The sequence below is a fragment of the Gorilla gorilla genome, chromosome X, assembly GCF_029281585.2.
Source record: "Gorilla gorilla gorilla isolate KB3781 chromosome X, NHGRI_mGorGor1-v2.1_pri, whole genome shotgun sequence".
Classification (NCBI taxonomy): Eukaryota; Metazoa; Chordata; class Mammalia; order Primates; family Hominidae; genus Gorilla; species Gorilla gorilla.
In genome coordinates this window covers 164,944,572-164,961,778 of record NC_073247.2, presented here as the reverse complement: position 1 = coordinate 164,961,778, position 17,207 = coordinate 164,944,572, and the positions used below count along the sequence as shown (strand labels likewise).

Genomic DNA, 17,207 nt, shown 5'->3' with positions numbered 1-17,207 from the left:
GTAACTAAAGTGTGTTGTCTCGGTGTGTGAGGTCCACACACAGCACGGAGACGATCTGTTTCCAGATAATTGCCGGGGCCATGAGGATGTCACATGGACTGTCCAGGCAGTGTGCCCAGGAGTCTTGGTCACACTCAGGCAGAGTCTAGAGAGGGTTCCGTCGGGTCTGATGTATACACCACTTGGAAGGCTCTCTTCTAAAATTTCGTCAGAATTTCCAAGCTATTACTGCTTTGGAAGTGTGTCTATATATTTCCTAGACATTCAGCCTATGGATTTGGGCAATCTCAAGCATGACACAGCTGAAGTTCAAGGTGGGAGACACAGTGGTTTTAAGGTGACTCCAAACAGCTCCTCTGCCAATGTTACCCCAACACATGGCCATGTGAACACATAACATGGTCTCATGAGAACAGGTGATTTCCTCTAAGAACTAAAAAAGGACTCAGGTTCATGTGAAGGCCTTCACGTTTATTTTAGCATCAAGTTTGAAAAACAAACTGGCTTTTCCATAACACTTATCCTCAAAAACCATCTTGTTTCAAGTTAGCCTAGCAATCTGTGGGCTTCACAACTTAGGTCTGAATTGCATCTGTTTAATATTATTCCACCAAGGGCCGGCCCCACTTAGTGGAATGAAGGCTGCCCCTGTGACCCATTTTTCCAACTCCCAGCCCTGGCGCCTCTAGCAGCCAGGAATGGCTTACCAGCCTGTGTCTAGATTGTTGGGACCTGTTGGAGCTGGCCCGTGAATAAGTCGGAAGATGAAGCTTGGTGACATTGAGACAAATGGCCACGTCTCGGGGGATTCTGGATCCAGAACAAGGAGCTGGCTTTACTCCAGTTTACGGGCAGGTAGACGGGCTCCTAAGCAGTTGGGCCAGCCACATAGGTGGAGAGAAGCCAGGCCAAGAAGGAGATGGCTCTAGCTGCCCTCCACAGGGGACCGACAGTTAGAGGGAGAAGATCCATCACTGTCAGTTATGAAGACAGCCTGAAGCCTGTTCTAGGAAACAGTTCAGCCGTTGAAGGAGGGTGTGGAATTTCAGGGAAATGCAGAGCGACAATCTTGCATGAGGCTGACAAGACGCTCACTGCACACTGAGATTTCACTCAAGCACATATGGACTACGTGCAAGCCATTCGGTAACTTCATGTTTGGCCTGCAGTTTGCTTTTTGAAAAAGTATCGGAAGGTCGTGTTAACATAGGAGAAAATGACTCTCTCATGGGATTCAACTCTCGGGGCTACTTTTCAAAAAATAAACAAGCATAGCAGGGAAAAGGCAGGAATTATCTGAAAGAGGAATCTGATGGTTTCTATCCACGTATCGCCAAAAGAATGAAAAGTCTCACTGATGTTTCCATAAAAATATACATTAGGCTTTAAAAATTATTGTTGTTTAAAAGCTGATACCAGTGGCTTTTTGTGTAAAAGAATATAGGCCCTAAGTGAAAGTACCAAGTCCAGTCAAAAGACAGGTTATGAAAATCAATGCTCTTGTGTTTCAAACCTATCGGGACAACTACACATCCAAAGACGTTGAGGGAATCGCAAGGGGTTGCAATCGTTTAACAAAATAGCTCTTCACGAGTTTGCGATGAAGACCTGGTGATGAATGTGCCACCACCACATGCGAGAGATGGGCCCGAAATGAATTCCTCACATTCCCAAAGTCTCGAATATCCAGAACATACTTACACGCGTTGGGGAAGGGAGGAGGCTTCCTCATTAATTCTAGAAAGGAGGCAGCTCCCTGCGAAGGTATGGGTGCGGGGGAGGCGGGCGGGAGCTAATTAGCTGTATGGGTGGTTGCTGGTTCTCTTCTTGCCTTCTTTAAGATATTTCTGTCAAACAGCTCTTTCTCCCGGGAATGCACAGGTGGTCCTCGCAGGTACTTCTCCTCTGCTGCCTTGTAATCCAGCCCATCAAGTGCGGCGATGGTACAAATCATGGCTTCCGGCAGAAGAACTTCCAGAACGAAATTGACTTTGTCATCCCTTATCAGAGTCAGCATGGTCTTGTCAATTTGCTTGTAGATTTCTTGTAAATGCTTGGCCACGACTTCCAACTGATCGTCATCCTCCAGGTATGTTTCAATGCAGTGCAAATCCCTGTGTGGCTTCAGAAACGCGGTCAGCCACCTGGACTGCTTCCTGCCTTGCAAGATGTCCAGAAGGTGGGGGTCGGCCCCCTTTCTCCTCACGATGAAGTCCACGAGCTTCTGGTTGTCTCGGTCCCGAGAGGCCCTCATCCGGTCCGGGAGGATTTTCTTGCAAGGCCTCTTCCCGCCCAGGGAGGTCTCCTCCTCCCAGTCTTCCAGGTCGCCATAATTCACCTTTGGAAAGTCAATCTGCCGGTCTCCCTCTTGGATGGCTCTCCTGATTGGGTAGCTGATGTCTGCGGCATAATAGTCCAGGAAAGAGCCCCGGAAAGAACCCCGGACCAGTCCTTCTCTGTAGTGGGAGATCAGTGAGAAGCACCAGTTGACGCTTTGCTTGTAGGCCTTCTGGGCTCTCTTCAGCAGTTTCTCTTTCTCCTTACAATCCAGGTGCTTCAGCCTTCGAAGAGGAACTTGAATGCCCCGCTTTCCATGGTGCAGGTTGGCCTCAAGCAGGAGCACCCTCGCGGTCTTGTCTGTGTTGCTGACACTCTTGACCACTGCTGGCCAAAACGGATGATCTTGAAATTTGAACCAGACCATCGTTCCCCTTTCGATGGGATGTGGCTCCTGTGGAAAAGCAAGGCTGGGGGGCTGCCCATCCTGTTTACCGCCAGCCCTTTGAATGGTGGTGACAGGATCAGCAAGCTTAGCGTCACCAGGCGTCTGAGGTCCTTGAGGTCTCCTCTGAAAATCTGGACCTGGACGCTTCCTTTTTCTGTTGGCAAGCCGGAGTGAAGAAGGCAGCCTGTGCTGACGGGACCCAGAGGATGCAGCCATACCTGCCCAGCCTGGCTTCCAGGCACCCTCTCCGGGGTCCTGAATGCTCCCCGAGAAGGGAGAACATTCCGGGGATGCAGCCAGGGCCTTCTTCAGGCGGCTGTCCTGTGTCTCTTCCTTCAGAGCGGGGGGTGCAGGGCTGGTGAGACCTGGAGGCAGAGATGCACCCTCCTCCGTTACTGTGGGAGGCAGGGACATAAGAGTTGAGGCGTTTGCCCTTTTCTTCCCCTTCTTCTCACAAACATGCCGCGAAAGCGTCAGGGAATCCTGGCAGGCTCGGGGGCTTTGCAACACATGTGCTTGCATTCCAACTGGAGTAGGAGCAATGGCCATGAGCGCCTGTGACCTGTCCCTGCCCAGGGCACCTGGAGTAGGATCAATGGCCATGCACGCTGGTGAGCTGTCACTGCGCAGGACACTTGGAGTAGGATCGATGGCCGTATGTGTCTGTGACCTGTCACTGTGCAGGGCGCCTGGAGTAGGAGCAATGGCCATGTGTTCTCCTGAGCTGTCACCACACAGGGTGCCTGGAGTCTGAGAAATGGCTTTGCATTTCCATGACCTGGTACCGTGCAGGGCCCCTGGCATAGGTGCAATGGCTGTGTGAAATGGTGAGCTGTCACCGCGCAGAGGGCCTGGAGTAGAAGCAATAGCCTTGTGTGCCTGAGAGCCGACACGGTGCAGGGCGCCTAGAATAGGAGCAACGGCCCTGCTTTCTCTTGAGCTGTCACGGTGCAGGGCGCCTGAAGTAGGAGTAATGTCCTGGTGCGCTGGTGACCTGTCAGCATGCAGGGCGCCTGGAGTAGGAGCAAAGGCCGTGCACGTTCGTGAGCTGTCACAGTGCAGGGTGCCTGGAGTGGTAGCAATGGCCTTGCGTTTCCATGACTTGTCATCGCGCAGGGCGCCTGGAGTAGGAGCAATGGTCGTGTGCACCTGGGAGCTGTCACCATGCAGGGCTCCTGGAGTAGAAGCAATGGCCGTGTGTGCTGGTGACCTGTCACCATGCAGGGCACCTGGAGAAGGAGCGATGGCCTTGTGCGCTGATGAGCTGTCACCGCCCAGGTCACCTGGAGTAGGAGCAATGGCCTCGTGTGTCTGAGAGGTGTCACCGTGCAGGGCGCCTGGAGTAGAAGCAATGGCCGTGTTTGCTGGCGAACTGTCACCTCGCGGGGTCCCTGGAGTGGGGGCAATGGCCGTTGAGCTGTCATCACCCAGGGCGCCTGGAGTAGGAGCAATGGCCCTGCATGCTGGTGACCTGTCAATGCGCGGGGCACCTGGAGTAGGAGCAATGGCCTTGCGTTTCCGTGACCTGTCAGACCTGTTACCGAGCAGGGCACCTGGAGTAGAAGCAATGGCTTTGCGTTTCCGTGACCTGTCAGACCTGTTACCACGCAGGGCACCTGGAGTAGAAGCAATGGCCTTGCATTTCCATGACCTGTCACCTCTCAGGGCCCCTGCAGATGGGGCAATGGCCATGCGAGCTGTTGAGCTGTCACCGTGCATGGTGCCTGGAGTAGGAGCAATGGCCGTGTGCGCCTGAGAGCTGTCACCGTGCAGGGCGCCTGGAGTAGAAGCAATGTCCATGTGTGCTGGTGACCTGTCACCATGCAGGGCGCCTGGAGAAGGAATAATGGACGTGCGCCCTGGTGAGCTGTCACGGCCCAGGGTGCCTGGAGTTGGAACAATGGCCCTGAGTGCTGGTGACCTCTCAACGTGCAGGGTGCCTGGAGTAGAAGCAATGGCCTTGCGTTTCCGTGACCTGTCAGACCTGTTACCATGCAGGGCACCTGGAGTAGAAGCAATGGCCTTGCGTTTCCATGACCTGTCACCTCGCAGGGCCCCTGGAGATGGGGCAATGGCCGTGCGCGCTGTTGAGCTGTCACCGCGCATCGTGCCTGGAGTAGGAGCAATGGCCATGTGTGCCTGAGAGCCATCACCATGCAGGGTGCCTGGAGTAGAAGGAAAGGCCATGTGCGCTGGTGGCCTGTCACCATGCAGGGCGCCTGGAGAAGGAATAATGGACGTGTGGGCTGGTGAGCTGTCACCGTGCAGGGCCTCTGGAGTAGGAGCAATGACCCTGCGTTTCTGTGACCTGCCACCACGCAGGGCGCCGGGAGTAATAGCAATGGCCCTGCATTTCCTTGATTTGCCACCAAGCAGGGCGCCTGGAGTAGGTGCAATGCCCGTACCCACCCATGACCTGTCCCCGCACAGTAAACATGGAGTAGGGGCAATGCTCCTGCATGCGCGGGACCTTTCACTGCACAAGGCGCCTGGAGCAGGGGCAGTGGCCTTGCTCACCCCTGGCCTGTCACCGGGCAGGGCTCCTGGAGTAGAACCAGTGGCCGTGCATTTTCGTGACCTGTCACAGTGCAGGGTGCCTGGAGTGGGAGAAACGGCCCTGCGCACCGGTGACCTGTCACGGTGCAGGGCACCTGCAGGAAGGGCAATGCCTGTGCCCGCCCGTGACCCAACCCTGAACAGTGCGGATGGAGTAGGTGCAATGGCCCTGCCTGCCCGTGACCTGTCTGTGCGCAGTGCACCTGAAGTAGGGGCAACGCCCGTGCCCACCTGTGACCCCTTCCCGCACAGTGCGCATGGAGTAGGGGCAATGGCCCTGCGCACCCGGGACCTTTCACTGCACAAAGTGCCTGGAGTGGGGGCAATGGCCCTGCTTGCCCCTGACCTGTCACTGCACAGAGCTCCTGGAGTAGGATCAATGGCTGTGAGTTCTCGTGACCTGTCACAGCGCAGGGCGCCTGGAGTAGGAGCAATGGGCCTGCGCACTGGTGACCTGTCACCGTGCAGGGCATCTGCAATAGGGGCAATGCCTATGCCCACCCGTGACCATATCTCGCACAATGGGCATGTAGTAGGGACAATGGCCCTGCGTGCTCGTGAACCGTCACCGCGCAAAGCACCTGGGGCGGGGGCAAGGCTGGTGTGTGCCCGTGACTTTTCACCACGCAGGGTGGCTGGAGTAGAGGCGATGGCCCTGCGGGACCGTGGCCTGTAACCTCGCAGGGCGCCTGGAGTAGGGGCACTGGCCGTGCGTGCCCGTGACCTGTAACCTCGCAGGGCACCTGGAGTAGGGGCAATGGCCCTGCGCACTGGTGACCTGTCACGGCGCAGGGCATCTGCAATAGGGGCAATGCCTATGCCCACCCGTGACCATATCTCGCACAATGGGCATGTAGTAGGGACAATGGCCCTGCGTGCTCGTGAACCGTCACCGCGCAAAGCACCTGGGGCGGGGGCAAGGCTGGTGTGCGCCCGTGACTTTTCACCACGCAGGGTGGCTGGAGTAGAGGCGATGGCCCTGCGGGACCGTGGCCTGTAACCTCGCAGGGCGCCTGGAGTAGGGGCAATGGCCGTGCGTGCCTGTGACCTGTAACCGCTCAGAGTGCCTGGAGTAGGGGCAATGGCCCTGCGCACTGGTGACCTGTCACGGCGCAGGGCATCTGCAATAGGGGCAATGCCTATGCCCACCCGTGACCATATCTCGCACAATGGGCATGTAGTAGGGACAATGGCCCTGCGTGCTCGTGAACCGTCACCGCGCAAAGCACCTGGGGCGGGGGCAAGGCTGGTGTGCGCCCGTGACTTTTCACCACACAGGGTGGCTGGAGTAGAGGCGATGGCCCTGCGGGACCGTGGCCTGTAACCTCGCAGGGCGCCTGGAGTAGGGGCAATGGCCCTGCACGTCCGTGACCTGTAACCTCGCAGGGCGCCTGGAGTAGGGGCAATGTCCGTGTGTGCCGCTGACCTGTTCCCGCCCAGGGCGCCCAGATTAGGTGCAATGGCGGTGCCTGTCCTTGACCTGTAACCGCGCCGGGCGCCTGAGTTAGGTGCAATGGCCCTGCGCCCCCATGACTTGTAACCTCGCAGGGCACCTCGAGTAGGGGCAATGGCCTTGGATGCAGATGACCTGTTTCCCTGCAGGGTCCCTGGAGTAGAAGCAATGGCGCTGCGTGCCCGTGACCTGTCCCTGCCAAGGGCACCTGGAGTACAGACAATGGCCGTGCGTGCTGCTGACCTGTCTCCGCGCAGGGCACCTGGAGTAGGGGCAATGGCCCTGCACACCCATGACTTGTAACCTCGCAGGGCACCTGGAGTAGGGGTAATGTCCTTTGGCACCCGTGACCTGACACTGCAGAGGACACCTGGAGTAAGGGCAATGGCTCTGCAAGCCCGTGACCTGTTGCTGCACAGGGAGCCTGGAGTAGGGGCAATGGCTCTGTGGGCCCGTGACCTGCCACCGCGCCTGGCGCCTAAGGTAGGGTCAATGGCCCTGCTCGCCTGTGACCTGTCCCCGCACAGGGAGCCTGGTTTAGGGGCAGTGGACCTGCGTGCCCATGACCTGCCACCGTGCTTGGCGCCTCGAGCAGGGGCAATGGCCCTGTGCGCCCGTGACCTGTCACTGTACAGGCAGCCTGGGGTAGGGGCAATGGCCCTGTGCGCCCAAGACCTGTAACCTTGCAGGGCGCTTGGCGTAGGGGCAATGGCCCTGCGTGCCCGTGACCTGCCACTGAGCATGGCTCCTGGAGTAGGGGCAATGGCCCTGGGCGCCCCTGACCTGTCCCCGGGCAGGGCGCCTGGAGTAGGGGCAATGCCTGTGGGCTCCTGTGACCTGTCACCCCACAGGGCACGCTTACTCTCTGAAGGGACCGTCGGTGAGCTTGGGTTTTCCCTCTTCCCAAGACTCCTCCTTAGGTCGCCTTTGCATCTCCAATCATCTTCACGAGGGACAGAACTGGCTGGCTTTTCGGGCACCTTTTGAGAAAGCTGAGAGGGTGTGGTGCTCTCTAGTTCATGTGGTTTCCTTCCTCCACCCAGATTTGTTCTCTCTTTCAGAATCTCCAGGGCCACCCGAAGGGTTCCTCTGTACCCCATCTTCTCTCTGAGTGGGGCACCGAGCTTCGTCTGTGCCGCTGCAGAGGCGGCAATGTCTTCCATCTCAAACTTAGTTGGGGTCTTCACGTCTGTGCTTTTCACCTTGATTTTTTCATCTACTGCGAGGATTTGAACTTCTAGAGAAATCGCCTTTTCAGGCTTCGTTTTTGGTGAAGTCCCACGTGTGCACAAAACCTTTGCTGGCCATAGTCGGCCTTTCCAAGAGCATAGGACGTACTCCGAGTCCATGATGAGCTGGGAAAAGGTAGCTAAGGGAGGCCGAGGGGTCTGCCTGCCACACCCTCTGCTACCGCAGGTCTCTCCTAAACCAAGCTGCTCTGCAGAGCATCCTTTGCCTTCAGACTGCAAAGGGGGTGCAGTGTGGGTGGGCTGTGTTCCTCCTCCTGAATCTCCCTGAGGCACTTGAACTCGTGTTTCCAATGGACAATTCTGGAGTATGCTGCAACATGGTAAAGGGAGAGCGGAAATGTATCAGGAAAGCATCCTTTCGTGAAACGCGAAGCGCCCTGCTCAGTGAGGTTGATAAAATAAGGAAACATGACAAGTGAATCTTAGACAGAGGGATAGACAGATGGCAAGTATTTGGGATCATACAGAAGGTCCACAGAAGCTTTATTACACAGCAAACCCAAGGCCTTCTCCTAATTTTAACAATTCCGTCTTGAGGAGCACCTGCATGGGGAGGTGGGTGTACCAGCAGGGACCCTACGTTTCTTACTGAGTATTCTGTGCCTTTGGGCTCCTTGGGCGGAAACCTGGGGAAATGCTTCATGTTTTTATTTCTAGGGTGCTAGTATGGACCTGTGCTTCCCAGGAAGCCCGAGGAGGTCTCCCACATGCAGATGCTGGGTGTCGGCACCATGTCATGTGCAAGAGCACACAGAACCCAGAGCTGCGTGGCGATCATCCTGGTGATTACTGGCTACCATCGGTCGTGAGGATCGCTGCAGGCAGCGGTCACTGGCTGCCATCTGCACCTCTCTACCGTGGCTTTAAACTTTTGCCTGCCGACACCAAATCAGTGACTCTTATCCTGAAAACAAGTGTCTGTACAACGACGGGCAAGGAAAATTCCACTGTGAAATGTCAGCGTGAAGTGAATGCAAGTGAATGTTTAGTCAATGGGGAAATCTTACCCAGTGTCACATGGATCGCAGCAGGTTTGGTTCTGTGAGCTGGATCTCTTGCTGCTCACACTGCAAGCACTGGTGTGCAGACCCTTCAACCCCACTCTGTGCCCCTGAAGTGCACTGTTCTTCTGGCGACCCAGTGGCACCACGTGTAGATGCTCAGGACCTATGCACTCCTAATGTCAACCTGGAAACACAAACACAGATAGGAAATTAAGCCAATCAAGTGATTTATCCTGTTCCCCTACCCAACTCTTGAATGCATGCCCTTTTGAAACAGAACTGACGTCTTCATCTCAGGCATCACATAGTTGTCATCTTTGTTTTCTGCCTTCTTTTGCATCTCAAACAATTTCCCTGTTATGCCACTTAGCGTATGCTAGTCTTTTTCCATTTCAGAACCTTGGGAACTAGTGCTTTCCCGAGAGCACCCCCCTAAGACAGAAGGATTCCATGTTAGCAGTCTCTCTCTCTCTCTCTCTCTCTCTCTCTCTCTCTCTCTCTCTGTGTGTGTGTGTGTGTGTGTGTGTGTGAGAGAGAGAGAGAGAGAGAGAAATGAAATGTGCTCAACGAGATTGATAAAATGAGGAAACATGACAGGTGAGTCTTGTCATGTTACTGTGTTTTTCTGATTCTCAAATAACATGAAATGGGTTCGCATAGAATATGAGATGTGTAGACAGACATATGAAAGGACATCACGTCACAGAAGCTCAGTCTACATGATAATGTGCCCGCTTCCAAGGCATTGCCGATGCGCCAATGTGCACACACACATGCACATATCATCTTCAACTGGAGCTCCTAACCTAAGAGAATAATTGGATACATTGTCTTGTGAATGCCCATGTTCCTACCTCATTTGTGTGAACGTCTGTACAGTGAGGTTTCCCTGATAGTTCCAAACTTTATTTAATGAAATGTCCCATATTATAGAAACGTGCACTGAAGATGCAACTCTTTTGTCAATCCTTCACTTCCCACCTTCCACATCGAAACACTCTGCTAGCCTGTTGTTGTTTTCTATAGCCATTGTACAATATTTGGTACTGTGCAATATTGGGTATCATAGCTCACTTACATATTTTAGCTCATGCATTGCGGACTTCAAATTACAGGTTTCATAGGCCAATAATTATTTTCTTAATAAATGCATGTATGTGTGTCTTTGTTCACGGGCGCTGGTAGATGTAATATGAAATGTATAATGATGATGAGATATACATACTTTAGGGAAAAGTTGTGCAAAACCTTTCTTAGACGAGGGTATATGAACGTACAGGTTTAATGCCCTGTTCTTTAGAGAACTCAGAGTACTGGGCTGTCAAGCACAAGTGTCAACTGAGGACCCCGAACAAAAGTGAGAAGGAATCACCAATGACCCTGACACTTCAATCTCCCCTTAACTGGACCTGCCAGCCCATGTCACAAAACAGGTGTGACTGGGCACCCTCAAGCCCAAGTCAATGCCTACCCACATCCCCAAATGCAGAGTCTCTCCTCTCTTCCTCTCTCTCTTTCTCTCTCTCTCTCTCTCTCTCCACACACACACACACACACACACACACACACACACACACACACACACACGTTGGAAACTCAAGGAGCCTGGCATTGATGCGTAGAATCCATGCTCACTGACTCTACACATTCCTGCAAATGTTTCTGCTTCCAGTACAAATGCTGTTTTCTTCTCCATTTAGTTTCTTATTTTAAACATAGACAGGGAAACATCTAAAGGGATGTCTAAAATTTCTAAATAGGAAATATAGTAAGCATCAGCAATCCCATCACCCAGAAATGCTTATTGCAAGTATATGAGTCCACACACTCCAGAATTTTTGTCCTGTTTATACATGTGTATTTCTACAAGATATTTAAAAGCTTAAAGTTTGCACAGCCATTTGAATATTCTTCCGTATTGGCATCTGGCAACATCTTTACAGGTGTGAAACAGTTTAAGGGACTGCCTTCTACAGACCACCAAAATATCCATTGCAGCTAAGTTCGGATGGCCAAAGCCATGCCTCCTCAAGAGAGATCATCAGAAGGGAAGTGTGTGAAATCAAAATATGAAATGTTCTCTCACCACATGCGTTGGCCCATCGCCCAAATACCTGCTATCAAGGGTTTGAATATAGTCTTGCTGGTGACTTTCTCCCCATATTTTGTACTAAGGGAAACACAATTGTTTTCCCTCCCTCTAGAGAGAGAGAGAGGTAGGTAGGTAGGCAGGTAGATGGGGGATAGACAGATGGATAGACAGATAGATAGATGGATGCATACAAGTAGAGATGGATATAGATTGATGAGGTTGAATGACTCATAGGGATAGATAAAAATAGATGGATAAAAGATAGAGATAGATAAAGATATATATTAGCTAGAAGGTCTATAGATATTCAGAATAATAGAGAGCCAGAGATAGAGACATAGATGGTGGAGACAGATGATGAAGAGATATATAGAGAGAAAGACAGTTGGATATAGAGATAGATAAATATAATTTTATAGAAGATAGAGGCTTGATAGATATGAAGAATGATAAGAATAGATAGGTGATAGATGGATGGATAGAGATAAAGATAGAGATGGATGAAGACAGAGAGATGATGGATGGACAGCAGAGTGGCTAGAGATAGAGCAAGATAGCTAGACAGGTCTACATCTATCTCTGTCTAGGTTTACCTTTACCTGTCTATATTGCAGATCCAGCTAGATCATGATGTGCAAATATTGATCTACTTCCGCATACCGGGATCTATGAGATAAAAAGGGAACATTCACTAAGCCCAACTCAGTTTTGTGAGTGAACCCAAGTTCTCAGACTATTGAATGAGTAGGACAATGTGTTGAATATTTTACTTCAAAGTGAAATCAAACACCGCCTGCACAATGAGACTAAGCAGATGAACATAAAAGGAAGACAGGATAAATAGTGAGTCTACAATCTATAACATCACAGTCCATTTTAGGTCCCTAAAGACATTATCAGTAGAGCATTTTCTTTTTGGTATATAACTTTTGTTCTATTCCATTTGCTCTTTAGTTGAGGGATGAAGGAACTAGAAGACCGCGAGCTTTTATTTCTCCCAACGACAGCCATGATTTGGGGGATAATTATTTTGGAAGCCCTGTGTTAATTCCTTTCTCAAGTGAGGGTTCATTTGCTTTTTAGGAACAAGTAAAAGAACACAGTCCTCAGCAGCTCTTCTCAAAGTGGGGTCCCTTTCCTGACACGGTCCCCCTCCCACCGAGAGGCATGCATCCTCCCTCCAGCACCCCTCCCTAGCATTACCAGAGCTTTGTGGAGCTCCCGTCGGCTGCTGGGTGTGTGATTTTAGATCTTCCCCCAAACAGGTGTTTCCTTCAAAGGATGAGCTGGCGGCATCCTTTAGTACAATAAAGGCACCGTGTATTAAATGGTTTCTCTAAAGGAAGTACATTCTTGTGTATTCCTACACCTTCCCTTTGCGCTGGTGAATTGCACATAAACTTTCAACACACCTTTAGAGACAGGTCTCACGCTTTCCTAGGGTTTGCAGTGCACTTGTAGCAACATTGGGTGAGAATTGGTATCGGTCCAGTTTTCCCCTTATTCTGTTCACTAATTGCATGCATCAATAGAGGATGCAATTAGTGAACAATTGCACCGCTCTCCGACCTGGAGAGCAGAGCCGTTTGGTAGACAACAGGAACACAATGGCCCGCCCTGGTGAAGGAGCCTGTGTTTTTCGCTTCTGTCATCGAGAAGGGGCCCTCACTGATTTTCACTCAATTCACCTCATCGTAGTTAGCGGAGTGAGACCAGGAAATTCACCTTTTACAGAACATGGGTCTCAAGGGTCAGCTACGCAGGATGAGCCCAGCATGAGTCCCGGCCTGCTCAAAGTGACAGGAGGCCTTCCAGTCCTACCCATGGTAGCTCCTCATTTGCCGGCATCAAATTTCCCTCTCCTAATGTATGCATCGTACGTTCTTACAATGAGGAGGCGAGCAAATTTCCATCCTGAAGGAGACCTGCGACATTCCTTTGAGTTCAGAAATCCTTGTGGATCTCTGCTTTAAAGGACTGACTCGGGTGACAATGCTCTGGCTCAACAGGTGTCACCTCAGGACAGTGAGTCAGGACAGTCAACTCAATGCCACACACATTCACACACACACACAGAGACACATACTTCCTCACACACACATCCATACACACACCCCCAAACACACACACATCCTCACACACACACATCCTCACATACAAACACGCACACACATGCACACGTATCCACACACATCCTCACAAGCACACACACACACCCCCAAACACACACACCCCCCCAAACACACACACACCCACACACACACACACGCACACAATACACACATGTCCACACACATCCTCACACACACACACCCACACACATGCACACACCGTCACACACACACACACAGACACACATCCTCACACATACACCCTCACCTCCCCCCCCGCCCCCGACACAGTCACATCGATAGCAGACACCTACTAGTCTTGACGTTCCTACAGCTACTCCAGCTGTCCGCTCTGTAAATATCCTTGCGATGTGTGTCTGCCGCCAGGAAAGAAACGTTTACCTTGGTTGTCATAGAAACCGAAGTGTCGTCCCGAGGTTCTGCTGGATGACGACTTGCTACGGAGAGCAGGAAGCGCCAATACATCCCCCGAGGCTCAGCGTCGATCTGGAGCTCACTCCGTGACACCCCGCCCAATCTCACGCGGGAACCAAGAAAGGATGCGCAACAGGGCTGGGAATTCTCCTTGGCCTAGGCGCTGGGGGCAGGGGAAGTTTCACAGAACGGGTCATGGAGGGAGGCAAGTGAAGGCGTCACAGGTTCTGTTCTCCCTTGAGGCACAGGGACGTGGGAGCCAGGTTCCGTGAGGGGCCACCTTTCCCACCGCCAGAACACACGAGGTCGGGTACTTTTGTGTACCTATAGCTTAGCTCACACCGAGAACATGCGGTATTCGGTTTTCCGTTCCTGAGTTAGCTCACTTAGGATAATGGCCTGCAGTTGCATCCCAGCTGCCACAAAAGACACGATTTTGTTCTTTTTTTTTTACGCCTGACTAGTATTTCATGGTGTATAGACACATTTTCTTCCTCCACTCATCAGTCGATGGGCACTTAGGTCGATGCCACACGTTGGCGATTGTGAATTGTGCTGCGATAAACATACAGGTGCAGCTGTCTTTTTCACATAACCACTTCGTTTCCGTTGGGTAGATACCCAGTCGTGGTATTGCTGGATCGTATGGTGTATCGACTATTAGTTCTTTAAGGAGTCTCCATACTGTTGTCCATAGGGGTTGGACTAATTTTCATTCCCGCCAGCAGCGTAAAAGCATGCTTTTCCACCACATTTGCACCAACATCTATTGTTTATTGAGTTTTTAATCGTGGTCATTCTGGCCGGGTAAGGTGCTATCTCACCCTGGTGTTCACTGGTGTTTCCTTGATGATGAGCAATGTTGAACATTTTTTCAAATATGTCTTGTCCATTTGTATATCTTCTTTTGAGAAATGTCTGTCCACGTCATATGCCCACGTTTTAATGGGATTATTTGCTCTTTCTCCTTGCTGTTTTTGTAGAGTTCCTTGTAGATTCTGCATATTAGTTCTTTGTCGCAAGCACAGTTTGCAAATATTTTCTTCCATTCTTCAGGTTACCTTGTTACTCTGTTGATCATTTCTTTGGCATATTTCTTTCGATACTTGTGTTGTTGTCAAAAATGGACTTATTTTTCATGGACCATATTTGTATGTAAACATGAATGGGCTGAAGATTACTTTTAAATTGAAATTTTCATTTAACTGATCGCTCAGGTTTTTTCAGAATACTTGAACATATATTGCATGGGTCTAAGAATTGTTATTTTTGAAAGAAATATTTATTGAAGTGAAACTCAGATAACATAAAATTAGATATTTAAGCATACCATTCGGTGGCATAAAGTAAATTCACAGTATTGCAAAATCATCACCTCTGTCTATTTACACAACATTTGCATCAATCCCAAAGAAAACCCTGTACCCATGAGGCAGTCACTACTGATTCCCGCCTCCCTCCTTCCCTGGCATCCACTCATCCGTTTTGTAATCAGATGACATGATAACAACCTGATTTCTAAGTATCGCTAATCCTTAACATTTGCTTCTTCTGGACATTCCATATAAATGGAATCATCGGGTATGTGACCTTTTGTGTCTGGCCTATTTCACGTAACGTGGTTTCCGAGTTCATCCCATGTCGTACCATGTATCAGAGCGTCATTCTTTCTCACAGCTACGGAGTATCCCGTTAGGTGGATCCATCATGTTGTGTTCATCCATTTATCTGTTGGTGGTAATGTGGGATGCTCCTATTTGGCTGTTGTCCATGGTGCTGTTAGGGACATTCATACACATGTATTTGCTTGAATGTCTGTTTTAAATTTTTCTGCACGTATCTAGGAGTGGAACGATGGTGTCATATGTTCATTACTTTTAACATCTTGAGGAAACACCAAACTGTTTTTCATAGCAGCCACACACCATTTTACATTCCCGTCAGCAGTGTATAAGGCTTGCAGTTTCTCCACATCTTTAACAGCAGCAATTTTTGTCTTCCTCTTAAAAGTAAACAACCTGGGGGGGCGGGGGTGGTTAGCTGGTAGGATTGTGGTATGATTTGCATTTCCCTAAGAGTAATGACGTTGCGCCTATGTTCTCCGTCCCTATACCCTTGCACATGCCTGGATCCTATTTTGCTTATTGCATGGGCCATCTTTTCCGTCCTCATTCATCTGTTAAACTCCTACCCATATCTCAGTATCGATCAGCAATATTTAATCTGCTGAGTGCTTCTCTAAAAGCCAGACTCTCACCTTGATTTCTTTGAGACTATGAACGAAACAACAAAGCGTGATATTTAGGCTGTCAAATGACCTTGAGAAAATTCTACACCACGGGCTCCTAAAACAGTGAGAAAATGTTTTGTCACGAGTCTAGGTAATCAGAAGGAGTAAACTGGCGGTGATCAAGGTGGCGTAGTATTAGCAATGTGCTGTTCTTAGAATTAGCACTGAGATGAGTTATGAAATCTTGATGTATCTATGGTACGTAGACATCTATGTATTACCTCTTGGAGCACATGGTGAAATCTCCAGATATTTTCAGACTACTGTATGCCTTTTCCAGTAGTAACGTGCCATTGTGACGGAGATCAATCTGAGGCAATGTTTAACATGAGTAAGTGAAACGAGAGATAATTTTCAGTAAAGTTACTGTAGGAAACCACATTCAATTATGTGATCTCACAAAGAGTCTGTAGTACAGCAAGGGCTCTGGCAGCCTTTGCCCATTGTTCCTCACCCAACACATTGGTGGCTTTCTACGAGCCAGTGAAATGCTGATGGTCACAAGCAAGTGAATTCAAAGGGAATAGGATACAGTAGCCTTACCTTTAACCTGTTACTCTCACAGGCAGTGGGAAAGCACGATGAGAGTGAATACAGTCTTGAAGACTTTGCTAAATGTAGATGAAAGAAGGAAAATGCATGATTACAAACAGAAAGAAACTTGCAGAGCTGGTAGCAAACAAAGACAGGTACGAAAGTTAAAGATAATTTTAGAAGATGTAAAGACAATCTATAGCTGTATCTATTTGAGTCCATAGCTATGTCTTTATGTATACCCACGCCTCTATCTATCTAGAGAGGGAAAAGGATGGAAGGAAATAATACCCGGGATTTTAAATGGAATATTATATCTGCTTGGTGGAATTATGTGTGAATTTCATTTCCTTTATAAATTATATTTTCATAACATTTTACAGTGAAGATGTATTACATTTTTAACTAGAACACAGACTTGAAATTAGAATTTAAGTTACCTTAGAGAGCCTCATATTATAGTATTTCTTTATTTGTTATTAATTTTAATTTTTGTATTTTGTATATAAATTTATGGGTACATGTGAAATTTTGTTACATGTATACAATATGTAGTGATTAAGTCAGGATATTTAGGGTGTCCGTCGCCTGAGTGCAATACATTTTTGTGAAGGACCGTCACCCTACTCCGCTCTCAAACACGGAATTGATTGCTTCTATCTTACTGTAGGTTTGTTCCCTTCAACGCACTTCTCTGCATCCTTCTCCTGCTGACTCACTCTTCCCAGTCTCCATTCTCTACCTCTCCATTCTCTAG

At 49.9% G+C, this 17,207-nt stretch overlaps 1 protein-coding gene across 1 annotated transcript; it reads right to left on the bottom strand.

Moving 5' to 3' along the window:
- Positions 1-532: 532 nt before the first annotated feature.
- On the bottom strand, positions 533-13,593 carry LOC129529857 (PWWP domain-containing DNA repair factor 4-like). Its single transcript, XM_055375832.1, has 5 exons — positions 13,506-13,593; positions 11,680-11,746; positions 8,992-9,172; positions 6,546-8,294; positions 533-6,383 (listed from the first exon to the last, which is right to left on the bottom strand). The coding sequence occupies exons 4-5, from the start codon at positions 8,081-8,083 to the stop codon at positions 1,793-1,795; spliced, it is 6,129 nt and encodes a 2,042-aa protein (XP_055231807.1). The 5' UTR covers positions 8,084-8,294; positions 8,992-9,172; positions 11,680-11,746; positions 13,506-13,593; the 3' UTR covers positions 533-1,792.
- Between the last annotated feature and the right edge of the window lie 3,614 nt (positions 13,594-17,207).

Excerpts from the sequence above, each read along its gene's own strand:
- LOC129529857 (XM_055375832.1), bottom strand. The coding sequence starts at position 8,083 with ATGGACTCGGAGTACGTCCTATGCTCTTGGAAAGGCCGACTATGGCCA. Across the intron at positions 6,384-6,545 it reads GCCACCCTGTGTGGTGAAAA|GTCACCAGTGCGCAGGGCCA; the intron begins GTCACGGGCGCA and ends GCGCCGTGACAG.